This window comes from Eleginops maclovinus, chromosome 11, assembly GCF_036324505.1.
Source record: "Eleginops maclovinus isolate JMC-PN-2008 ecotype Puerto Natales chromosome 11, JC_Emac_rtc_rv5, whole genome shotgun sequence".
NCBI classification, from domain to species: domain Eukaryota; kingdom Metazoa; phylum Chordata; class Actinopteri; order Perciformes; family Eleginopidae; genus Eleginops; species Eleginops maclovinus.
This window is the reverse complement of record NC_086359.1, coordinates 2,363,676-2,390,493: the sequence shown is the minus strand read 5'-3', so window position 1 is coordinate 2,390,493 and position 26,818 is coordinate 2,363,676. Positions and strand designations below refer to the sequence as shown.

Here is a 26,818-nt window from a genome sequence, read left to right as displayed (position 1 = left end):
AAAGCTTATCTTACAAAGCATGACTCTCACTGAGCACACACACACAGATAAATAAAGATGCATATGTTGCTGCAAACAACCCTCGAATATGTTCTCTACTTATTACAGCCTTCCTATAATTAATCAGAATCAGAAGTACTTTATTTATCCCAAACTGGAGAAACGGTAAAGGACACACTTATCTATAAATCTCAATATGTTTTTGTTCGTGGGCTTTTTACGTGATTCCTACACAAAGTTTTATAAATGAGGCCCCACGCCGTCAAGTTAAATCATCCACATCCTGCAAACCACTTCTTCACTGCTCCAGTTTTATGTGACACATTTACTGTTGACATGTAAAATCTCTTTGGGACTTTACGAGCTGACATGCACCGCCTGAACGCACCATTAGGCGAGTACATGACACAATGAGGGCGGCAGTTCTCTTGGCCTTTGACATGGCCTTGTTGACACACATTCAGTTAAAGCTCTTTAGGTATGCAGATGACTTTCTCAAACCTCGCCAGTGTTGCACAGGCTTTGCAGCATGACACATTTTAATTATTATTATGCCTCTCCAACTCGTTATACTTGTGTATGACAAACTGTTTCCTGTCACAGCCCATGGTCGATGTAGACGTTTCATTCTCTTTCTTCCCATCCTAGCATGCGATCCTTAATTGTCTCTGATGGCAGGGATCAGCAGCAGCGTGCCCAGATCTGTGTCTTGCAGGTGACTACAGTGTTGTTTTTCCTCTGCCGATTGCTTCATTTGCATTTTAACAGGCACAATAAATCATGTGGCATGTCTTCAGTGCCGTGGGGGGTTTTCCTCTCCGGGAAGAAGTAGAAATCTTGGTATCAGGGAGGACTACGCCAACATTTCTCTTCACAGGCTTGTCAGGTACAGTACTGTCCCCCCCCCCCCACACACACACTGCTGATAGCACACTGCCGCTGATAAGCCTCAATTTCACTGAAAAGCCACACATTCCTGAGGAATCAATAACTGGTGACGGTCCAGCATAGACAATCCGTCTGACTGCTGTGCTTGTACACTGATGAGAACGCTTTGTATTGGCAGGTAATTTACATATCCTTACAGCAGCACGAGATGCATTCAAATAGCAGCGACTCATTCTCCATTTAACCTCTCCAACTCGGCAGACGCCTGCGGGAGCTTTTTCTTTACACACTTTGAAACACAGGGAAATGCATCTCAATGCGTCTACATGTTCTGTGTGGCTGATGGATTGCTGAGGCCACAAATAACATGGCAGGAATCTCAATGAAACTATTCACTTTACTGGTGAAGTAGAGTTTAAAATGATGGGTTTTTTGGACTAACTTCAACACTGCTGCACTTCAGCGCATTGCAGACACCAGCCACGCCTTAATGCATGGTCCAAATGATTGAGGATGGACATCTTCAGGGTCTTAAATCCTCTTCCTCTAGACAGAGAGGGCAAGAGGGAAGTGTACAACGGGCTATATTTAAGCCATTTTGATTATTTGCCTCTTGTATAGTACGGATAAGACATTAAAGAGGCTCTATTGAGCTTTGTGTGGTTTTCCCTCTCCTGTTGGACTCCTTTGTTTACTTCCAGAACACAGTGACATCCCTAAGGAACACTTGCGGCCCTATTGGCTAGCGCTCCAACACATTGTACGTGATAGACTAAGGGGCGGGACATCTCTAAGCGGTTGACCAATCACAACAGAGCCGGCCTTATGTGAAAAATAACATGTCACAGCAGAGCCTCTCAATACAAATATGAACCAGAAAATGAGCAGAATCCGTCCTCTTTTGGCAGTTTCTGTTCTGTTATTATATTCAGTCAAGCTTAGGACTACCCTGTGTTGAGGTACTTGAATTTGAATCATAGGCATATTTATCCTGCAACTTGCATCAGAGTATTAAGGTAGTTTTCAAAAATCTGAAAAGAAATGCAAAGTCTTTTTTAAATCTGGAAACTTTTAGAAGTAAGAAAATTCTCTCCTTTTTAACCTAAAATATATAACAATATAACAGTTGTCGTCAGAATTGTCAATCGACCAACAAATGTAAATAATGGATGTAATCATAAATACTAAATATTCACATCATGGCTTTTACTGACTCTCTATTTGTCTTCCTTTGGTTTGCATTGGCTTTATTCAAAGTTTGCTCGATAACTCCCTTGTTTATGTCCTTCTCTTCCACAGTGTGGCACTGCTCTGCCGTTCAATAACACCACACTGGTTTTGTTGTTGGCAGCAGAGCGATGCTGACAGCCGCCTGATTAAGATCTTTGGATCTCCTCTTGCAGCGGGGAGTGTGTGCGCTGAGATTTAAATGAAGATTTAAGTTACTCGTCAGGCAACAGGCTCCACAAACTGATGTTACACTGGCTTTAAAAATATGAACCGCTGACTCACTTTTAGGCAGAAGGGGAGTAAGAGTTTAACTTCACAATATATCTGATCCAACAGCGAGGGAGGATCTCGTTAAGCAAAGATCATTCAGGCTGTTTTATGTTTCTGCTGCGTACAGAACGCTTCAATCAGGATCAGACTGACATTACCATCTGATTGCAAAACACAAAGTGTAGTCTGGTGTGATGAAAAGCTATGAAGAAGAAATATTTCAGGCTCACAGAATAAATAGGACTTGTCACTTCATTTCCTGCACAAATTGGCTGATTTCGTGTGAACTTTCTCCATATTAACACCTCATTAACCACATCCAAACAGCAAACTGAGGATATTTTTCTGTGCAATGCTTAGAAAGAGACTGAATCTGCAGTCTGTGTGCAGCGTTTGCTTCGGGGGAGATTCTGTTGATATGCAATGCAGTAAGCCTCAAGCACACACACTTAGATGGAGATCCTGATTAGCAAAATGAAAATCACTCAGCGCTGATCAGCACTATCATTACTCAGAAGGCAGTGATGAACAACAGGAGGGACCAACAAGTGACAAAGAACATCTCAAGGGTGTCGTAAGCTCTTATTATCCTTCTGACAGAATTTAGTTGAGATTAAACAACAGTGCCAGGAATAATAAACCCAAGGAAGGAAGCAAGGAAGGCCATTTTTCAGAGAGAACCGCTCAAGAAACCACCATTAGTGGTAAAGAAATATGTTTTCCTCTCCGCCAAGACATGTTTTCTAATTCCCATGTGGGGATTAAGGGCTCTACCACACATAAATGTTATTCTACCTTCAGGCACATACGATGCTTCTTCATCCCGAGTAGGCAAAGAACCTCTTGAGCTGCGTTCACCTTCCAAAGTCCCGTTCAAAGATTACAAATCAAATAGAAAAACCTCTGACATTTGCTTACTTGGAAGCCAAGTGCTCTTAGCTGCAGGCAAATTGAACCCTGTGATATGCTGTATTTCAAACGGGAAGTCGAATATATGGATGTTAAGGCACTTGAAACCCATGAGAACATCTTTAAAAAGGGGCCAATTGACAACAAATGTTCCCTTTTAGTCTCTTTGAAAACACTCTGAAGCACAGGGAAAGAGCAGATGGGAAAATAACCCATTAAAAAAGTCAAAGAGTGTTTTTCTATTTATCACGACTCCTCGTAAATATGGGAAACACTCATTGGTGAACCTGAAAGCTTTGGTTAGCTCTGAGAGAAAAGGTTTTTCCTCACCGGTTCTCCAACGATTACCAAGGCGGACAACAATCTCCATCTGAGTGAGAGCTGGAAGTCAAGGCTTTAGTAATTCTCTCACACTGAGCTGTCACTGATCATGGCTGCAGGAGTCTCTTCCTGTACGCATTACAGCGTCTTTGCTCTGTAATGTTTGCAATTTAAAGGGGCCACATTCTGCTCATTCCAGGTTCATATCAGTATGTAGTGTCTCTAAAGTCTCCATGCTTTAATGTTCACAAAGCTCTTTATGTTTCTCATCCTGCCTGTGCTGCAGCACCTCTTTTCACCCTCTGTCTGAAACCAGAGCCCAGTCTGCTCTGATTGGTAAGCTGGCCGGCACTGTTCTGATTGGTCAACCGCTTGGAGATGTCCCGCCCCTTAGCCTATCACGTACAATGTGTTGGAGCGCTAGCCAATAGCAGCGCGAGCGTTCCATAATAAAGAACAGAGACCGCTCACATGCACAAAAACCTATATAACAGACTTCTGGAAATTGAAAACCCTAAAAGCATAAAAGGTCCTCTTTAAAGTGTCGGACAGCTGGACATTAATCTAGATATCAAAGCTGAAAATGATATGTCTTTAGATGCTTTTGTTTGTTTGTTGCTTTCAAAAAGCAAAATCCAGATGAAACAACAGCAGTTCGTTTTTAATCATTGTTGTTGTCTCAGAGTGCATTACTAATGCAGTTGTGATTACAATTGTGAGGCCTCCTAATTTCAACAGGTACACTTTGTTAACAATCAGAAACTACAGCTCAATCAGGACTTGATTGAGCTGTCAGGTTGCTGCAGTTGATTTTGTTGTGAACAAAAACAGAGCTTTGTTGCAACTTGGCTAAATTTGCATGTTATTTCCCGTCTTCCTGAGGGTTTTCTAGTTGGACTTTCACAGCAACAAGGTCATGTGTGATTGCAAAGTCATTCATACATGCATACTGTTTCTCCTTTAAATAGCTTCCAAGCTTTCAGGATCTAGGGTTTAACAGTGTGTGGTGTCATGCAACAAGACAAGACATTGTGTTGAAGATGTCTAAGACCAGCGTCACACACTTCCGTCCGTTCAGACACTTCAGCCTCAGAAAGCCATCACTTCCATGAAAGAAAAAGAAACAATTTATTTCAACCCTACAATGGTTACATGGAAATACACTGATATGTACTTACAAAAATTCCTCAGAGAATAGAATAATTTCACATGATTGAAAATGAAATATTTTTAGTGTTGTTGCACAGATGTATTTTTTATACTTAGACATTTCTCTGCTTTCAGGTAGAAAGAGAACATGAACTGTCAACTGAACAAAAAAGAGGAAATCTTCAAGGTCAGTTTGAAAAGAGTATGTACACGTTGTCACAAAAAACATGATTAGTTTGGACCTTCTCTCCAGACAAGGCGGTTACATTATAATAGGTTTGAAATTAATGTTGAAAAATGATTACCATAACCACTGTTTTGTTTTACTGCAATCTTTCCTCATTTTACACAGCAGGACATTTCAAGCTTGTATCCAAAAGAAGGAGAAACGAGGCACTCTTCACCCGTTAACACATTCATAATGCTCCAGTGGGGAGCTTTAAAGCAGCTGCATAGCACATGAATGAATACTGGATCATGCCTTCATGCAGTGTTCATGCTTTCATGTCATTTGTGACAACGATGTGTCTGTTTAAAAGGCAATAAATTCCAAAATAAAAGTCTCTTTGCGATTGCCATTTCCGGTTGTAGACACACAATCAAACAGTGTAAGGTAAGTCTATTAATCACCCCTTCTTAAGATCACATTAAGGCATTATGAATGTGTTACTAATCTAAAACACTCCCAAATCCAACGGCAACATAATCCTTTCCAAATCTATTCATATACAACATGAAAACATATGAAAACAAAAATATTAACAGAATCTAAATTCCCCCGAAATTTGAGAATGATGCAAGTACTGAGCACCCTGTAATAACATCATGAAACCAATGTCTTCTTATTTTTTATCTTGTGTGTGGCTGCACAAGGGGTCGAAAGGCATAGAAAGCAAAGGAGTCTGTGCTGAAAGATTTCAAAGGCTCAGACTTTCCTCTTTCTCCTCGAAAAAAAAAAAAAAAAAATCAGTTTATGAGAGGCAGAGCAGAGCCAGCATGGACAGCAGGAGCGCTGCCAGACTGCAGGACACACACCGGCAACCCAGGGTGGCTGATTGATCAACCACAGATGGAAATAAAATATATATAATACAAGCAACAGACACAGAGAGAGAAATTTGTGTGTATGGCAATGTCATGGTCCATAGGTGCCCAAGAAGATCACACATGAAGACAAGACACGGAGAAAAAGGGGGGAAGCAAGAGGGAAAGGAGGGAGAGAGATAGAAAAATAAGGTCAGAAATACAGAAATTACAACTGAATCGAGGAATAAAAAGGGACGTCTACATGTGAAGCTATAGAGGATCAAAGTAAAAAAAGAAGTCGTAGCATGTTAGCAGCACGGCAAGATGACGCATGGCATGCATGGGTGGAAAAAGTCACGGAAATGAAGGCAATGACAACAGACAGGAAGACGAGTCAAACACTGAGTTATGGTTAGAAACGAGACACGTTCTTTTATCTGTCATGGTGCCGATCAGATCGGTCACGCTATTGAGTGGTGCAGGAATGAGTCCTTAAACCCGAAATGAGTCAGCATTTTAGCACTTCCTGTTCCCTCTTCTGGAAGTTACTTTGTCAGTAAATTTACCCACTAGTGAATTTACTCATGAAGTATTATCGTATTGTAAACTATTATCGTATCGTTACGTACTTTACGGTGTCATTAAGTATCGTCTGGTATCGTAAAGTATTGCATCGTAAAGTATTGCATCGTAAAGTATTGCATCGTAAAGTATTGTATCGTAAAGTATTGTATCGCAAAGTATTGCATCGTAAAGTATCGTAACGCATTGTAAAGTATTGCATCGTAAAGTATTGTATCGTAAAGTATTGCATCGTAAAGTATTGCATCGTAAAGTATTGCATCGTAAAGTATCGTATTGCATTGTAAAGTACTGCATCGTAAAGTATTGTATCGTATTGCATCGTAGAGTATTGTATCGTAAAGTATTGCATCGTAAAGTATTGTATCGTAAAGTATCGTATTGCATCGTAAAGTATTGTATCGTAAAGTATTGTATCGTAAAGTATTGTATCGTAAAGTATTGTATCGCAAAGTATTGCATCGTAAAGTATTGTATCGTAAAGTATTGCATCGTAAAGTATTGTATCGTAAAGTATTGCATCGTAAATTATTGTATCGCAAAGTATTGCATCGTAAAGTATCGTATTGCATTGTAAAGTACTGCATCGTAAAGTATTGTATCGTATTGCATCGTAAAGTATTGTATCGTAAAGTATTGTATCGTAAAGTATTGTATTGCATTCTAAAGTATTTCATCGTAAAGTATTTCATCGTAAAGTATTGTATCGTAAAGTATTGTATTGCATTCTAAAGTATTTCATCGTAAAGTATTTCATCGTAAAGTATTTCATCGTAAAGGGAACCAGGGAGACGCTAACTTCCTATACAAAAACATGTCATCCCCGCACCACTCTGTTGACATCTGTAATGGCCAGTGGTGTAATGGTAATGCACATAGATGCTAACTTGCCACTACTCTGTGATTAACGGAGAGGTTATAAACACGCCTCTAGATGGACGTTATTTTAGGCGTGCAACTTAAAGCGTTTGCCAAAGGCTGGTTTATTAACTGACAAATGTGTGAGGATTCCTTTATAAATATCCAACCAGTCCCTCCCAGAATCTCCCTGCCCCATTTTCCCTGTGTGGAAGCAGCTGCGTCACACAGACAGAAGTCTTGTGAACATGTTATTCATTCAAATGAACTGTTTGGAAGAATAGTAGCAGGGAATGCTCACCTGTTTGTAAGTGACAACATAACAGATTCATGTTCCTGAATGTGTTTTATGTTTGCATTTTGCTACTCTGCAGAAGGACCCATTAGAAAGGTTTTCTCATTAGCGGGTCACACTGCAATCTGGCAGCATTTATGATTCCTTCAAGACATATTTGCTGTTGCAATTAGTGGGTAATAAATGCTGCTGGAGACACTGCTGGGAAAGCAAGTCATCTCCCAAAGAAATGATGTATAAAATATTACAGGAAAAAAGCAGTGATTGAAACTGAGTATTTCCATTTAACACCAGCACTACCTTTCACACATCACCACTCTTCTTTGATTATATCCTCATCTATTTAGGGGGTGGAAAGGAGTTTGCACTTTAGATCACACCATCGGTCCATGCAAACCACATGTCCAAGACAGAAGCTGGTTATGACGTCCGGATGGTCTGCAAACGTTAGCTGGGGAGATTTGGACCGTCTGTGTCCGTGCTAGGAGACCCTGTTTGTGTTGACACTTTTTTCTGGAAAGTTATAACGAGTTATTCATTATCTCTCTGCAGCTGGGCAGCATCTCGCCCGCTGTGACATGCTGCAGGAATTACACAAGCCCAAGTTTATCAAGTTTTTTAGAAACGACCGAATCAAAAGAAGTTTTGTGTTTATTTCAAACCATACTCTGACGAAATATTACTGAGAGTATTTCCCGTTTTGTTTCAATGTAAAATCACATTTCATTTTGACCTTTTTAATGACCTGGAATAATTGGTACAAATTGCACTTGAACTTTACCTCCATTCATTTGAATTTGAAATAAAAATGGCTTCATCTTTGCACATTTGTGTACTCAAAATACTCTTTCGTTCAACTGTAAATTTATATATGTTTTCTGTTCGTCCTATTTGGGGATCAATAAAGTTTATTTAAAACTATGTAAAACCATCTAACCTAATACATATTTATGCTGTGCGCTGTATACGTACCTCCTCCACCTTTCTACTGTTTACATATCCAATATATGAAGAGATGCTTTTATTTTTCACTCATGAACGATGCTTTGTTTATATGCTATTGCAACATTCCCCGTCTGTGATCCATCAAGTGTATTTAATCTATGCAAAAGTAATCCAATAATTCAGGGACTCATTACATGTCATTTCATTTAGCTGCACTTTAATCCAAAGCGACTTACAATAAGATCCTTCACTCTTAAATGTTGATATGTTTTTGAGGTTTCTTGTGTGTGTGTGTGTGTGTGTGTGTGTGTGTGTGTGTGTGTGTGTGTGTGTGTGTGTGTGTGTGTGTGGCGGCTGTAAAAACAAAAGGGAAACAAATTCAAACTGATGGAAACCTACTTTCGCAATTTGTGTCCAAATTTAGAGCACGGAGCCAATAAATATATTTAGAAAAGAGAAACCGTACCAAGAAGTGAAATTAAATGCAGATGTTGTAGCTAAAAATAAACCTCAGCGTTCCCCACATGTCTCAAAGGGAGGGGAATTCAACAGCAACTTAAAAGCCATACCACACATCCAAAACAACAACATGAAATGAAAGTAATTAGGGTAATTAAAGGGGGACTGACTTGGATGAAGCCCACATGAACTCTGGCGGAATAAAAATGATCCAAACCTCCCACTGCTACATGGCTGATGCCCAGCAAGCGCATGAAAAAAGAGAACCTCTGCTTCTTTATTCGCCATGCACTGGCAGGCATTGCAATTCAGGGTCTCCACTAACACAAAGATTAATCCAGCTGGAAGAGGCTCCATGCAAACACTGTTAGGGCTGCATCCCAACATTAACAAAGCCCCACACTGCCTTAGAATAGGAGTGTGAGACCCACTAAACCTGGCAGTGGAAGAGGAGAATGGAGGTTGTTGTAGAAAAAAGGGAAGAAGGAGGAGGCTTTTTTACTGGTATGGAGTTGTACATTTTACCACTCCCTGGCCCCGAGTCTGGATATCAATGGTTATATTTCTGACTGTGTTTTTGCAAGAAGCCTGACATGAGGACTGGTTGCTAACACGTGTTTAAATGAGATAACTAAACGTCATCACACCCAACGCTAGCTGCCTTTAGCTTAGCGGTGGTGACGTGAAGTCATGTGACCGTGCTGTAGTTCCTTTACAGCCCTTTACTTTAAGTGGTGTTAATATGTGGAGATTATCCTGCTGAACAAAATGTGTAAGTATCATAAATGAAGAAGTGATAGTTACATGATGAAGAAGTCGTTTTGTAGCTCAGGTTTAGTGAATGGGGAGGCAGCCCGAGTTAAAATGAGCAGCTCACAGAGAACCACAGAGCAGAGGCCGACCGTGACCACCTGTAGACACGGTGTTGGTACTAACTGTACAAAATGCTCTGACTGATATCTGCTCCTCTTTACGCTCAGTGAACCTCAGCAGCAACAGCAGCTTCACAGAAAGCAGAGCAACATGATGCTGAGTTTGATCGGTAGCTGCAGAGAGGTATTGAGGAGACATAAAAACATATCTGCTCCTCAAAAGGATCCAATACATATTGCTGATCTTCTGAAATGAGCATCGTGTTTAAAATAGCTTAATCCGAAAGATAATATTCTAAAAATCCTCTAAAATAAAATGTGGTCAATGGGGATTATATCCACTACATTTCCATCCTACCAGTACAAATATTTTGGGCAAAATATTATTTGAACCCAGCCTTTAATAAGCAATATGCTCGTTTCTTTTGCTGTTTCTTTTGCTGTTTATTTTGCTGTTTATTTTGCTGTTTATTTACAATTATTTTATTATTTATTACTGTTTATTTGTTTATATTTATTCAATTATTTTATTATATCTACAAATTGTGTCTTATTTCAATTCTACATTTACTGTGACGGTTATTTCTTTGGATTATTTGATTGTTAGTTTTTCCATTTTGCTTGTATATATCAGGATTGTGGTCACGGTGGAGGCCTTGCTGCACTGTGGCTGTGCGTGGATGCTGGAGGGGGTGGGTGGGAGGGGGAGATGATGGGAATAGTACCTGGGATGGTGGTGGGGTCGCTGGCTGTTCTGAAGGACACGATGCCGGGGTCCGACTTGCCCTGCTGGTTCTCGGCGACCACGTACACCTCGTACTCCGTGTTCCAGTCCAGGCCGCTCAGCGTCACGTACTCGCTGTTCTGAGGGATACGGATCTCTGGCTTCCACTCAGACACGTGTTTCTAAAAAGAGAATGTACTTCAGTGCTGCAATCAAGTGGGACTGTGGTGTACCTCCGTGTCAGCATTGACCCTTTTTATTTGACGTGGCTTAGTTGAATACTTGATTCCGATTGGTCAATTTGAATATTCACAGTTCTGCTATTTTTTCGCTAGCAGACCGTTGCTAAGGAGAGCAGACCGTTGCTAAGGAGAGCAGAAGATAGAGGTTTGTTCCTGCTTCCAGTTGGTGAATAATTTAAAGCATTGCTAATGACTATTTCTTCTGAAACCACTGCAAGATTGGGAAAAAAGCTCTCCACTCACAGCCTTGTATCGGACCAGGTAGTGTTTAATGGGGGAGCCGCCGTCGTCCTGCTTGATCCAGTTCACCTTCAGAGAGTTGCCCCTCTCCTGGACCTTCACCTCCAGTTTAGGTGCACTGGGTTCCCCTGCACAGGAGAAAGAGAGCAATTAGTCGACATAAAAATGGTTGCTTCATCAAGATCATAGCCAACCTTACTACTGTGGTAAAGATCGCTTACACCTACTCTGTCAAAACAAGGCTAATATTGATGTTTCTACATGGGAACTGAGTTTGGGGGAATATAGTGGGGCAGGAATGAGTTCTGAAACCCAGTAATAACTCAGCATTTTAGCACTTCATGTTCATTCAACTGGAATTCAATTGTTTTTAGATGTTTTTGGTTATTTAGCCTGAAATAAAGTTTGATGCTAACACAAACTGAAGGGATTATTTGTTCTAGGACATGAAAGAAAATACCGGGTTGGTAGATTTAAAAATGGCGGTTGCTAACAAGTGTCTAAATGAGACGACTAAACGTCATCACGCCCAACATTAGCCACCTTTAGCTTAGTGGTGGTGACGTGAAGTCATGTGACCGTGCTGTAGTTCCTTTATAGCCCAACATTAGCCTCCTTTAGCTTAGCAGTGGTGACGTGAAGTCATGTGACCGTGCTGTAGTTCCTCTATAGCCCAACATTAGCCTCCTTTAGCTTAGCGGTGGTGACGTGAAGTCATGTGACCGTGCTGTAGTTCCTTAGTTTGCTTTTTACTTCTGGAGATTGACTTTATGCTTCAATAAGAGACGGAAATATGTTTAGATTATCTTGCTAAGTATCATAAACAGAGCTTATTTTCTACAATAATCCAAATCCAATGGAAAAATCCCATTGGCTTTTTGCCGAGGCACCCAGAGAGTCATCCAAGTCATCCCTGCGCCACTATACTGCTGCAACCAACAAAGCAAGTTTTCTAATATCAAATACATAGAGTGGGTGTGTTTCCCTTTAAAGGCTGCTCTCTCTCCTTGAATCTGCTCTGCCTCCTGAGTTATGACTGCTGGGTCACTGGATAATGAGCCTGTAGACCTTGATTGGACGTGTTACTCTATTACTTCTCATAATATATACATAGCACTGCAGGAGGGCATGGTGGAGGCGTTTAGTATGCATGTGTAGTGGCCTATCCTCTCATTCCAATGTAAGGGCTGTAAGGGAGGAGACTGACAGCCCTAACTCATTAATTATGCACACATTTGGTTGGACACAGTAAGCCTTGGGATGATGTTTTTAAATTGACTTCCTCATGATGGTACAGCCTTTGCCCTTTGCTAACATCACACTTATATTAGCAGGTTGCAGGACAACGATCAAAGACATTGTGCAGATTCTAACGTATGTAACATTGGCATACATTTTCTTTGTTTCCACAGTATTGTACATCTCAAATGTCAGAGTTAGTGGTTATCAAATGAATATGCATGAAGGCACTCTTTCTCATGGTGTGAGTAATCATCTGAGCGCGCTGCATTCCTGTACACAGGACTGAGCATGACAGATGCTGGAAGTAAATCAGACAGTGTTAGTTAGAGACAGCAGCGTGACACGGAGGCAGGTTAAACATCGGTACATTCAGCGGTGTTATTCACAGGCATCATTCTGGGTTAGCTCATTTTCTCTGAGGCTAAAACTGACAGAGAAGGGTTTAGAGCGGCAAGCTTCTCCATGCAGACTGGAAAGTTACGCCCTGAAACACATTCAATCGCCAACGTACATACATTTGAATCAAAAAGGGTTATTGAATACATGCTGTTTCTCTCAGAATTCAGATTTTTTTTCCTTGGGATTCTGATGTGAATCTCTACTTTTCAGTCAATCCTCTCTCAAAACTACACAACTAACGATGCATACGGACTGTCAATGTAGAAATGCAAGACACATACACATGCATACAGGGTGGACGTGTCTTTCAGAAGAAGAAGAAGAAGAAGAGAAGGAGAAGAAGAAGGAGGAGAAGGAGGAGAAGAAGAAGAAGAAGAAGGAGAGGAGGAGAAGGAGGAGAAGAAGAAGGAGGAGGAGAAGGAGGAGGAGGAGAAGAAGAAGGAGGAGAAGGAGGAGAAGAAGAAGAAGAAGAATTCAACAGGGACAGACGTGCATGCTGCAGTAATGCAATAGGCAGCTGTGAGTCCAATCAATCAAACACCGCGAGCTACAGGAGATCTTTGGAAGGGATAAGAGAAGTTAGATGTGTAAGGTGAAAATGAACTTGCAATGAGACAGCAGTCAGTGGCAAAATGAAATTGAATGAAGTCTGAGAGCCCAATTGCTAAGTCATCTGTTGCATTAATGTAATTTACCATGACTAAAGTAGGCCGGTAGTTGTGCTCATGTTATCCTTGCATTAAACCTCTTTAAAGGATGTGTTAATGGAAAGCAACCATCAGAGAACATTTGTTCACAGATGGGTGAAAATAAAATGATGCATTTCACTTTAAATCAACGACACGATGAAATAAATGAATTCAAATGTGTCTCAGCTGCTCTGGAGAACACAAAGACCCCGTTTACACCTGGTGTTAGACTCAGACGTTGGTATAGAGTATGATTTATTATGGTTTTATAGTAATTGTGATGTTGTTAATGCATGTTAAAGCACGGGTAACAGCAAGCATAACACTGGGGTCAATGAGTTAATAGTCACATAAAACAACAGAAGAATATGGCCCTGGTGGGTATTTTCTCCATCATAAAGATAATGCGTTGTTAATCAGGCACTAGGAGGAGAAACGTCTTGCATTGTTACCTAATGAATGCAATAAAGAATGGGCAACATGATCATAGTTTGCAAGAGACATTCTTAAGCTGAAGAAGGATGCTTATTTACTCTATGTTTGCAGAGAAAGATGGATGGAAAATGGCAAAATTAAAAGTGATTAATGTGTCTCCTATGAGTCTAATTCAGAACGCTTTCTGATGACGTGATCTCAAACTAAACAAAAGAAATTACCTTCTGTTGGCCAGCGGAGACGACATCATCAGCACCATGCAAGAGCCACATGACAAAGTCACATGATGTGCACGCACATGATTGGTCGTTTGGAAAATTAAAGAGGGAGGAGGAGGAGGGTGGGGCATATGGAAAACACACAAAACATTGGTGAAAAATGGTGAAAAAATGTCAACAGAATTAACAAATGAACATCAATGTTAAAAGACAAAATGACAACATACAAATAACCGAGAGAAAAACACAAATCAATAAAGACATTTTAAATAAATATATAAACAAAACTGAATATATGAAGCAGTTCTAGACGTCTAGTTTTTGGAAGCATATTAAATATGAATAAATAAACAAATTGGTGTTTTGATATTCAGATATAAATTCAGGGGATAGGACGTCCAGAACTGCGTCACGCATCCATATAATCAACAGTTTTTCCTCTTTTTATTTCTAATATTAGATTTGCGTTTGTTCAGGGTCAGAACAGAGGAAAATCTGCAGCAACATGCCAACTAAATATGGAACACAACACGACAGAACGAACACATGAAACATCGGGACAATCTAAAAGCATTTGTGTGACGCACTTGCAGAAAAAACACGCCAAGAACAATCTTAGGTGGATCTAACGTGACGGCGAATGTGATTAAAAGAGAGGCTGAGTTAGGACACACATTTAAATCAGCATCTCATTTATATGAGCCACAATAAACACACAAGACTTAATCCGGTGAGCTCGGACCAAACACACAAATCAGCTTTGTTTACCTCCCATGTTGCTTCAGGGATTAAAGCAATAAGCAGTAAGATGAGTTAGTTGCTTAAAGCTGCAATCAGTTACAATTTGACCGAAATAATGATCAGACGTCAGCAGGGGCTAATCGGTGCCGCACATCTAATTTAATCCTAAAAACTGCTGTGAACACGCCGCCATGAATGACAGACGATGTGAGCAGAAAGGACGAAGAAACGATAAGAAACATCCAGCTCTTTTCAGGAAAAGTTTACAGTGACAGAGTGGATGTGATAAGAAGCACGATGATAAAACCCAACGCAGTTTCTGCAGGGTGGTACTGTAGAAATAATGCACAGCTGATTGAATCGCTATACCTTTGTGTCATGACTGTCTGCTTTTATGCTATCAGAACGCTCCCTGCTTAGAGAGGACGATATGTGATTATTGATGGTCCAAATATCCAGCGTCACATTGCCATGAAACTGGCTGAACGAGAGTAAAAAGGCTGTCAGACTCTCTGTCTTCCAGATCCATACAGTTGGTTGACTTCTGTCTTACAACAACATCATCTTGACTGAGGTCTTGTTTCCTTTCCTGAGTGTAAAGGTATCCGATCCACTACATTACCCCCATTGTTCTTCTGTACAGGCCCTAACCCTAACCCTAACCCTAAAGACCATTAGACAATACATCTCTACACTAAGTTTAAAAGCAGAACATAACTGAGGATAGCACCTTAAATGAATCACTCTTTCAGGTAAAATGGTGACTTTAAGCTTTGCCAGTAAGTCGTAACTATATTCTAATGCTGTGCTTTTGTTCGGCTAAAATCATACCCATGACAAAAGCAGTAGGATTAAATAACTGATTTGAAATTCCCAGTTGGATCTTCATATCAACGGAACTTAGAAATGGCGATTACAGTCAATTATAGAACATTTCCAATGCAATCCTTGGTTAGCACTCCTGCTAGCTCCCAATCCAAGCTGGTTTGCTTTACTTATAACAAGTAGTGTGTTATGCAAGACAAAGCTGTTCCAAAGTGTCTGGGTTAGAGTAACTAGCTCATCTTAGTTTTGACTTTAGATGAAAGACTTTGGTTTGGTGTTGCCATTTACGCTCAGAGGTGTTAGCATGTAGCCTACTTTAGCCCAACATGTTTTGTAATCCGAGTCTTTCCCTTTGAAGTCTGCATCTTCCAAAGCTCACAGGTCTCAACATACTTAGCACGCCCTCTTCTGTAAGCTTTGCAGTAAACTTCAATAAGTTACAACCAGGGGCGGTTTGTGTGTTTAGGGCCATTTGGGCAACGCATTACCAACGGGGAAAAGAGGGCCTTGTGTTTCTAACACAGCAGCAGTCGAATCAGTGTTCTAGACCTTAGATCTGTCACAAACGTCATTGTCCAATCAGACTAAAGTCGTGCTTCACATGGTCCCACCCCTTTAGGAGCCCCAGGGTTCTCTCATAGACTCTCATGTGAAATGCCTTTTTTTCAGATCTCAGATCTTTCAAAGCAGTCCCTATGGGTCCAGGGGGGGCTTGCCCTTAAGCGCTTTTGTCATACATCACTGAGAAAAAAAGCGGGCAGCTTCTTCGATCAAGGCACTTACTACTCTCACTGTGTGGTGCCATCTAGTGGACACAAGAGGGATCTCTGTCTGAGTTCATCATCTAACAGCACATTGATATGGTCTTGCTGAATGTACCTATTGAATGGGTCACCTTAATCATTATCAGAAAAAAATGGCCCCCCCTGAGATTTCTTTCAGGAGCTGGTTACAACATACATATTATTGGTATAATATCTGCATTAAACTGAAATGAGTATGTATGTTTCTAGATGTGGGGTGAGGTCAGTAACAGGAGATAAAGCTAATATGCTACTAAATGTTTAGCATCATACAAAAAACAACAACAAATTAAACAACACTGACTCCTAATTCATTGCAACACAATCACAGGAGTCTTTAGTTAGGACTGTGATTGAAGTCTGGACAAACAGTGTTAATTTTGTCACACACAACACGACAGTGCGGCTGTTAGCGGGGCGACCTTCCGGATTTGGAAACACGTGTTAGTACAATCATATCTAAATCAAGACTGTTAGGAAAGCCAAACTCAATTCTTCGGTGGCTAAAATCTACGGACAGTGTGTGTGTGAGCGACACCAGAAACATCTAACTGTGAGGCCAAGCAGATAGAGATACAGGACGAGGGGAAGAGACACACACTGCTCACCGGCATACTCACTAAGGGCCAAACTGGTGGCAGCAATATGAGGAGGGGTCTCTGAGGACACTGAAAGATGGTGGAGACAAGGTGAGAGGAGCTGGGATCCCCTCAACAGGAGATAACTCTGTTCATATATTAAATATCGACGATAAAGAAGTGCTCTCTTAGTAAGCACACGCTCTGTGATGCACACATGTTGCTTTTTGCATCACATCCTGTGCAAAGACATTACTTCATACTCTGCTAGAGGATGTAAGCGGCACATTCAATATTCAACACACCTTATCTACACTGGAATGCATATTTATGTGCAATAAAACCAAAGCTAGTACCATAAACTCCTGTCTTTTTGCTTGAAAACATGGTTTGAATTCGGCAATAGGAGGGTAGCACCCAGTACGATCCATTTTCAGTTCAGGTGGTAACCTTTCGACACAAGTGTACACCTGATCTCATCACTGTAATGTATATTTATGTACGATAAAACCCTGCCTTCTTCCTTAGCTTGCGTGTATTTAAGTTCTAGTTTTCTGTGAGTGTTTGTCAGAGAATATCTTTTTGTTTTGCCCTGAATTCACCCTTGAATACATGGCATTTGTTTCTGTGAACTTTCCTCCGTCTTGATCCAAAGTGGCCTCAGAACAGGAAGTGGTTGCTGAATTCTGGACTACGGATGCCTTTGTTTGTTAACGTTAAAGATAGGGGGATTTTAATCAAATTTCCCCGGAAATAAACTCAAGAAATACAACAGAAAGGGTTTCCTTCTAGCTAATGCCTGTAAGCATGAATGGAACTTCTCAAGCAAACTATTTTGCAGAGCTTTTTGTTTTAGTACGCTTGGACTAGAGCAATTAAAGCTCTTCTAAGTCTAGCTTACAGTCTTCTGAGGGATAACACGAAAACAAAAACACGCTATTATCTCCTGAAAGCAACACAATGCCAAAGGTAATGTGTAAAAAATGCACAACTCTTTTGTGTAAAATTGAAAATGCAGCGGTAAGCATGTGTCTAAAGACGGCTGCAGCTCTGCACCACCTGCAGCTCTGCAGTCATTTATAGTTTTTCTTAATACAAATTCAAGTCTAATGGCCAAATTACAGTACAGTGCCAAAATAAAAGCACACCATGAGCTCCGATGGGAGTGCTAAAGATTTTCTGGCCCTGCATATTTAAACCTGATGTTTCCTAAGAGGGTCGTTGAGGCGCCCTGCTTTCAACATTAGCACCAGTTATTATGCTAATTCCACGTTAATTACCACAACCTCGTAGTGGAGTCTGAAGCCAGGATACCTTATTTATCCATCTGAGAGAACACACATTGGCTGAGCTACTGCTTCCTACGAGGGAAACAACAAAGAAAACACACTACGAGGAAGAAGTACTAAAAGAGGAAGGGTTTTACTGAAGTCTAAAGGGTTCACACTGACTACAGACTGTCATATGTCATCACTGAACTAACCTGTTACTGCGTTAGAGTAACGGAACGGACTGTCGTCTGGAAAATTAGTACAACAGGAAATACAATGAGTGCTATTCTTTGTTGATTAAAGCCAATGTTCTAAAATAGAGGATGAAAATGGGAAATATGAGGGGAGAAGACAGGAGGAAATGAAACTTACTTGTGAAAGAATATTCTGAGAAGTCCAATGGATTACAGAACAGATGATGGGAGAAACAATAGAAACAAAAACACAGACAATGAGATGAGAAATATGAACAAGAAGGAGAAAGGGTCGTGACACTTCAATAACTGACTGTCACACTCTGTGTTCTGCAGCTTACCTCGATCATATTGGATCAAAGAAGTGATTAGAAAGGTCTCTCTTAAATGGCCTCAGGCTGGAAAATGTGTTATAATTTAGTAACGTGTTTTCTTCTAAATGATTTAGTTTGCTTTGTTTGACCGTAGAGAGAGTTACGATACTGATAATGGCTAATGCTGCTTATTTAAATGCAAAATAATTGTATTACATTATTATATTAATCCATGTGAGGATACTGAGCATGGGTTTGTTTGTTATTAATTACAGTATAGTTTAGCTAAAACTATTAGTTTAATTAAGCAGAATTAATTTAAATAAATAAAAGGAAATAATAAAAATACATAAGTAGCCATTTTTTACCAAAATAAAATAAAGTAAATTCAATCTGTTAAAGTCATAATAGGTAAGTCATTCCTCCATTTCTTTTTGCCAATGATACACAAAGTTAAGTTTGAGCTGAGTCCTTACATTAAAAATGCACTCTTAAATAATCACATTGCACAGTGTGTGTAGCTGGAACATCTTGAAACAGGACACAGCCTTTCTCTTTTGGGACATAATGAGGATGCTGAGGAGGGGTTTTCTGCAGAAGCACAGATGAAAGCATGACATAGAGGCCGGTACAAACTAAAACAAAGATGCATCCACGGTCCTGAATCACAACGCTGGGTTAGAGGAGCGTCTGCTGCTTTCTAAATGCAGCCTGAAGAAACTGGCTTGCAGGTTGGTCTATACCTAGAGTATTATCCCTTCTCTGTATATTTTATCTCATGTTTTCTATTGCTATAAATCTATATCCTCCTGCTGCTCTTTTGTATATTTTATTGTATTTTTAACTCAAGTGCAGTACCTCGTTTACATGCTGGCGTAACAAAACATCTTCCACTTTGGAATCAATAATTACTCATAAATAAAGTTGGCCTTCTCGATCATTTTGCATCTAAATAATAAACACAGGATCCTGGAGTTTTGAATGCAGGAATCTCTCCCGCTGTCATTTTTGGGCCTCTAATTTATGCCTTAACGAGGAAGCATTATCTGACATGTTGTTGCACATAAATAAACAGAAGATTGACACATTTTATGTCTGTCTGCCACACTGTGATGGATGACAGGTGCTGCACACCTGCTCTGAGCTGATGGAGCCATATGCCCAACACAGACGGCTGATTATTCACCAGGAAAACAAGGAGGATCTCTAACCCGACTATTGAACGTTTATCTTTCATCACTATATCTCCCTGCAGTGGCGGACTGTATTCAAGTATATTCAGGTACAATTTTGAGGTACTTTAAACTCCTAATCCACTATATTTGGATGTCAGTATTGTACTTCTCACTCCGCTACATTTATCTGACATCTTAAGTTGAATACTGGATGCTGATTGGTCAGTTTGGACATTCTGGTGGTTGTTCATTCCCGTTGCTAAGGAGAACAGACTGTTGCTAAGGAGGATCAAGGGACTGTGTGCAGTCATATCAATCCGCAGAAAGAAGTCCGGTCGATTTAAGTGAAAGTACTTCAGTCCCTGTCCACCACTGTATTCGATTACAGGTTAAGAGTGTATGAAGCAGAGTATGAATGAATTCAAACTAGCCCCATCTTTACCAGCTGTGGTGAATCTATAATCATCAGCCAGTCATTTCATATTCAGGATTTTAAAATTACACGCCATGGGCAATAGGTACTTTTACTTTTGGTACTTTTGATGCCAATACTTCTGTACTTCTACTTAGTTGCAGTATTTCTACTCTAACTGAAGTATAAAGTGCTTCTCTCACTGCTCCCTTGTTCTCTTGAAGTCTTTCTCTGAAACACAGGGAGATAGGAAACGACCTCCACCTCTGAAATATAACGACCTTCAGGAGGACTGAGCGCTGCTGTGTTAGCAACGAGTCGATGCTCTACACACACGGACACTTCTTCACTCTGATTTCATGTAGTCAGCCTTAGAGGTGCAGAAATACTTTTACTGAACCACCTGAAAATATACATGAGGAAAGAGACACATTATACTGTTCAACGCTGAAGGACACAAAGGTAATCTGTGTTAACACTTTAGAGTGGTGCAGGAATGAGTCTTAAAACCCAGAAATGAGTGAGTTTTGAACAAGTTTTTGGTTAGGACCAACGAATAAGGTCTGTGGTGAACACAACTAAAGATAGGTTAGTAAATACTGGTGAATTTTAAGACACCAGTTGCTAACAAGTGTCTAAACGAGATGACTAAACATCATCACGCCTAACATTAGCCTCTTTTAGCTTAGCGGTTGGTGTCCTGAAGTCATGTGACCGTGCTGTACTTCCTTTACATCCTAAGGTTAGCTTTTTATTTCTAGACATTACACATACGCCTCGTTATTGTTGAAGTGATGTCAATATGTGGAGATGTTCCTGCTGAACAAAAGGTGTAAGTATCATAAACCACAGATCCTATTTTCTGCAACGATCCAAATGAAAAATCCAATTGTATTTTGTTTGGGGAACCAGGGAGATGGTGCCTTCAGGGTCCACTACAAAAACCTGTCATCCCTGCACCACTCTATTAACCAGGCTGGATTATGAAGTGTGGACATCGTGCCTCCTGGCCTCTGTGGGAAGGGTTGAGGGGTCTTGCCGTGAGAATAGAGGAGCTGAAAGCATGGCGGTGGAGTGAGCAGCGTTAGCTTCAAAGCGTTGGGGTCAGAGGAGCTTCTACAGGGGAGAGGGGCAGTACTTACGGACGGGCTCGGTGGTGAAGCTGCTCACCGCGCTGCTCTCGCCCTCGCCTTTGCCGTTGATGGCGGACATCCTGACCTTGTAGGCGGTCTCCGGCTTCAGGCCAGTGATGGTGATGCTGATCAGGTCTGAAGGGAAAAGGCGTTTTTTTATTTGAATGCACGGACAAACAGAAACACAATACAGTACACGTGCTTCGTGTATGAGCAGGCTTCTACTATTCATGCATCGTGGCAGCTTTGAAAAAACGTATTTTAAAAATTCCTCAGGAAGTTTTGAAAGGTCCGTGCAAATTATTCACAGAAAATATCAACAAAAAACTTAAATGAAACACAAATTTCTGTTCCTGTCACCTACAAAGTTTGAGACGATCGTCATCTAAAAGAGGATTCCCAGAAATACCAGAACAATGAATATGTTTGATCAGGATTTACATACATTTATAGCATATATCGACCAAAAGTTCTACAGGAAGCATTTTTATGTCTGCTGTTTTTCTCAGTTTGGAACATAAAGGAAACGCTTAAAGGATAAGTCATTGATCCAATCCATATACAGTATAAAGTCTGGGAACTTACACTAGAGGTATAAAGGATAATATTTTGCATTATGAAAAAGCACTTCAGTACATTTCAGGTACTGTTATCACATTATCAACAAGCCACCTCTAAGATTTCACGCTGATGTGAACTGTGAACTGAGGTGCTTCAAGACTTGAGTCATGAAAAGCCACTTTTTCAAGTGCCAGTCATCACAAGAGCTGTTCTGACTCTCTAGGTGATAGGAAAGGAGCTGCTTCAATGCTTCCTTTATAATCTCCTTTAGTTTAGGAAACACTAGAGCACTGGACCAAGGAAAGGAGATGAAACTGTCCCACCAAACCTTGCGAACGTAACATTTAACGTGACACAACGTCGGGCCTTATTCCGTCTAACATTGTCCGCAGTCAGTTGCATATATGTTTTAAACCATGCGCTGATCACTGAGCTGTGTGGGGTTTCCTTAACTTGTTTTTGTTTGAAGCGTGATATGCACAGTAGTAGATGTGTATGAAGTTAAGCATATATTGGATGAAGTTCCCTTTCTCTGAGCTCTTGTAAACCATCAGAGTAATTGGGATTCATGTGGATTAATACGAGTAGTCAGGAGCAACCATTTCATTTCATTCCCACCTTGGTAATGAAGAATATATTTTGTGCCGCTGTCCACGTTTATAATATTAGCATAAAACAACACCACAAGAAAACCAATAGCGAAGATGTGCTTTTTGAAGTCCATGAATGGGACATTTATTTGAATAAAATGCCTCCCGGTGTCTTCCCCTCAGTCCTGATGAATCCTCCTTCCTTCAATTAACCCCAGGACATTTCTCACTGAGGTTAAGGAAGGAAAAAGACACAGGCGCTGAGTTCTCTGACTGCCTGGGTAACTGTATGAATACAGACAAAAACAGAGGAATTGATGACTGTGCTTTTAGACGGTGACACCGCAGAAAGCGCCCAGATTTCCTGCCCGCCGCAGTAATTTACCGATGATTACCACATGCTGCTTCCCTCGCCTCCCCGGAAAGGTTACCTCCACAAATCAAAACAATTGTTATGAAGCGACTGACTTTGTTGTGTGTTAATCATCGTGCTGCTTTCTGCAGCATCAAACTCTATATTGATGAGAGAGAAATCCATCTTAAAAGCTGTTAGGGAAACACATAAGCTAAATTACTACGGCTTATATCTGCAGGATGCACTTTGCGCCGCAGTAAACATTATAAACCCCAACCGTGACTTGGTTTGTAAAAGATTTGCAGCTGCCTGTCTGTTATGGTATAGCAAAGATGGATATGTACAGTACATTTGCATCATACATGTAGCTACAGTGCATTGATCTTAAATAGGACCATACAATAAACTCAAACAGAGATTTCTGTTGCCTAAATTATAGAAATGATGACACAGTGTAAATCATAGCAGGTGCATCTTCATTTTGACTTGTTGTCTGTGCACACTGCAGGGTTAACTCTTATATATGTGATGGGTGCGGTGTCTATGACAGGTAATACTGGTTTCAGACATGTGATGGCAGCAGGTTCACTTTAATGAGGAACACTTTAGACTCAATGTCATCTGTGTGGACACGTTTGAGCCACTGCATTATTCTGAACATAGAGTTCTTTATCCTTATCTTAAATATTTAGTATTTATTTAGCTGTTAAACCGTTGTTGTTCTTATTCTTTACTTTTTGTATTTATAGAAATATTTGTATTTGTATGTGTATAAGATTGTTCTTAGTTTTTATAAATATATTCAAACATCTTCAATTTGATTTGATCTTTTTATTGTAAGTTAAATATATAAATATTTAGCATTATTTTATTTCATACTTAAATGAAGCAACAGTCACACAACATAATAAAGTATTCTGTATCTGATCTGTGTGTATACGTTATGTAGTCCTGATTTTACATATCTACGCTTCAAGTATACTACAACAAATGCAAGCATGTGCGGTCTAGACAATTGGTTATTGTTTCCCTTTATTTTGTAACACAAGCTATACCTTTTTCCTTATCAGCGAGGGTTATATTACCTACAGCCGTATCTAATGTAGCTAATCAACATATATTTGGTAGCACAACAGTTTGTGTGTGTGTGTGTGTGTGTGTGTGTGTGTGTGTGTGTTTGTGTGTATGAAAGGCATCTAGACAGTGCTGCCTGTCAGCCTCTGACTGTGACGCTCCGAGCCGCAGACAGGACGGGAAACGCGGGTATCTGCAGAGCCACGAGCCCTCAGTGGGACGTGGATAATATCTGGAGCTGTCAGGGAGCCTGTCAGTTACGCTGTGTTCAGCTCTCCTCCTGACATCCGCTACTGTCATGTTTGGATTAACTGTTGTTGAAAATACTTGCAGCATTTGAGGCACATTCATCTTAACTTTATATAGGGAAAAGCAATAGACCCTTAAATATCTGTTTATGAATTCTCCAGGGATATAAGTAACAGGTTGTCCTTAAAAAGCAACTTACTTTTATGGATTTTGTCTGAATAAGAATCAGGAAGTAGGATTACACAAAAGATACATAGCTTTGGTGTTAATGACGCATACGTCAATTCAGTGAAAAGGAATGAAGTTGTAAAAAAGAGACAGATAATGAACTATTTAAAAACATAAAATGCAAATATATAAATCTACATCGAAATACCGACAAAAAAAAATACAAAAAAACCCAATAAAATAAAAATGTATAAAACAAATGAATCTGAAAAATGTAATATAATATAAGACAGTATATTAGAATAAGAAACTAAAAGCTGGGCAGCGTTTAAAATATTCCCACTCATTTGTCTTTTCTTTGGGATCTGTGTTCTGGCACTACAGTTCTTATTGAGCTTCTGGTAATGAAAACAGTGTGAGTTAGTGTTGTTTCTGTCACACCTGAGCCTGATTTTGTTTTCTTTTAGCCTTCTTAGTAGGAACATTTGCTATATAACTTTTATATTTTCTGTGAAAGCTGCAGCTCGAAAAGCATTTCCTGAGTTTCCCTTTGCACCGTTTCATCGACAGTTGTTGAGCTAAGGAACAGGATCATGAATGAGAAGCACTATCTGAATAATTCCTAACAAAGAGACGTTAGTTATCAATGGATTAACATTCTTCTTTGGGAGGATTCTTTAAAGCAAGATTAAAGTAGAGGATATCCAGGTGAAGCTGAAGCAGGTGATGCATCTGAAGAGACCGAAAATAAAAACGCTGCCCCTGAAGAGAGAACTTAATCACATCGCTTGCATCCACTTTGCTTGATTAAAATGTTTTTCCAAGGCTTTAAGAGATGCTTGTAAGTGGTGGTGACTCAGGGACTTAAATTCAACACTGAGGAGAAAGGTGCTTTTGATGAGCTGGCATTGAATTCTGATGCTTATAAAAGTCCAACATTTGATTTACTTCGAAAACTTTTGAACATATTGAGTTTGCATAGATTTCTAACAAAGCAGCCATTGAATCAATCCGGAGAAATGACTCACCGTCCTTAGCGTCGTGCTCCACGCTCTTCCACTCCTGGCCGGGCAGACGCCACTCCACCCTGTACTTGATGATGGGAACCCCCCCCATGGAGTCGGGCTCCTCGAAGCTCACAACCGCGGTGCTGGAGAAAGGATCCACCTGTTGGATTTCTGGTGATGACGGCACCTCTGCAACAGAACAAAAATAAATGATTGGTCAGTTTCAGACTATTTCTTCAAAATCATCACTAATTTCCTAAAAGATCTGACTTCAAATTTCTGAATTTTTAGTTTTTTCAGCCAGGAAGTCAACACTAAAGGGAACAGCAGAGGAGGACAGACAGGAAGTCAACACTAAAGGGAACAGCAGAGGAGGACAGACAGGAAGTAAACACTAAAGGGAACAGCAGAGGAGGACAGACAGGAAGTCAACACTAAAGGGAACAGCAGAGGAGGACAGACAGGAAGTAAACACTAAAGGGAACAGCAGAGGAGGACAGACAGGAAGTCAACACTAAAGGGAACAGCAGAGGAGGACAGACAAGAAGTAAACACTAAAGGGAACAGCAGAGGAGGACAGACAGGAAGTAAACACTAAAGGGAACAGCAGAGGAGGACAGACAGGAAGTCAACACTAAAGGGAACAGCAGAGGAGGACAGACAGGAAGTAAACACTAAAGGGAACAGCAGAGGAGGACAGACAGGAAGTAAACACTAAAGGGAACAGCAGAGGAGGACATACAGGAAGTCAACACTAAAGGGAACAGCAGAGGAGGACAGACAGGAAGTCAACACTAAAGGGAACAGCAGAGGAGGACAGACAGGAAGTCAACACTAAAGGGAACAGCAGAGGAGGACAGACAGGAAGTCAACACTAAAGGGAACAGCAGAGGAGGACAGACAGGAAGTCAACACTAAAGGGAACAGCAGAGGAGGACAGACAGGAAGTCAACACTAAAGGGAACAGCAGAGGAGGACAGACAGGAAGTAAACACTAAAGGGAACAGCAGAGGAGGACAGACAGGAAGTTAACACTAAAGGGAACAGCAGAGGAGGACAGACAGGAAGTAAACACTAAAGGGAACAGCAGAGGAGGACAGACAGGAAGTCAACACTAAAGGGAACAGCAGAGGAGGACAGACGGGAAGTCAACACTAAAGGGAACAGCAGAGGAGGACAGACGGGAAGTCAACACTAAAGGGAACAGCAGAGGAGGACAGACAGGAAGTCAACACTAAAGGGAACAGCAGAGGAGGACAAACAGGAAGTCAACACTAAAGGGAACAGCAGAGGAGGACAGACAGGAAGTAAACACTAAAGGGAACAGCAGAGGAGGACAGACAGGAAGTCAACACTAAAGGGAACAGCAGAGGAG

The 26,818-nt window shown here is 40.6% G+C and overlaps 1 protein-coding gene across 8 annotated transcripts in view; it reads right to left on the bottom strand.

The window, feature by feature from the left end:
* The window catches only part of ncam1a (neural cell adhesion molecule 1a), a 234,836-nt gene that overhangs the window by 11,273 nt on the left and 196,745 nt on the right, over positions 1-26,818 (bottom strand). For 6 of the 8 annotated variants that reach the window (XM_063895320.1, XM_063895324.1, XM_063895322.1 and 3 more), the window contains 4 exons: positions 25,465-25,632; positions 21,449-21,574; positions 11,014-11,138; positions 10,530-10,710 (listed from right to left, as the gene is read on the bottom strand). In XM_063895320.1, coding sequence (XP_063751390.1) covers positions 10,530-10,710; positions 11,014-11,138; positions 21,449-21,574; positions 25,465-25,632 — 600 coding nt within the window. Of the gene's footprint in view, positions 1-4,727; positions 5,819-10,529; positions 10,711-11,013; positions 11,139-21,448; positions 21,575-25,464; positions 25,633-26,818 lie in introns of those variants that run through there. The other 2 variants (XM_063895327.1, XM_063895328.1) reach the window with 1 other exon arrangement.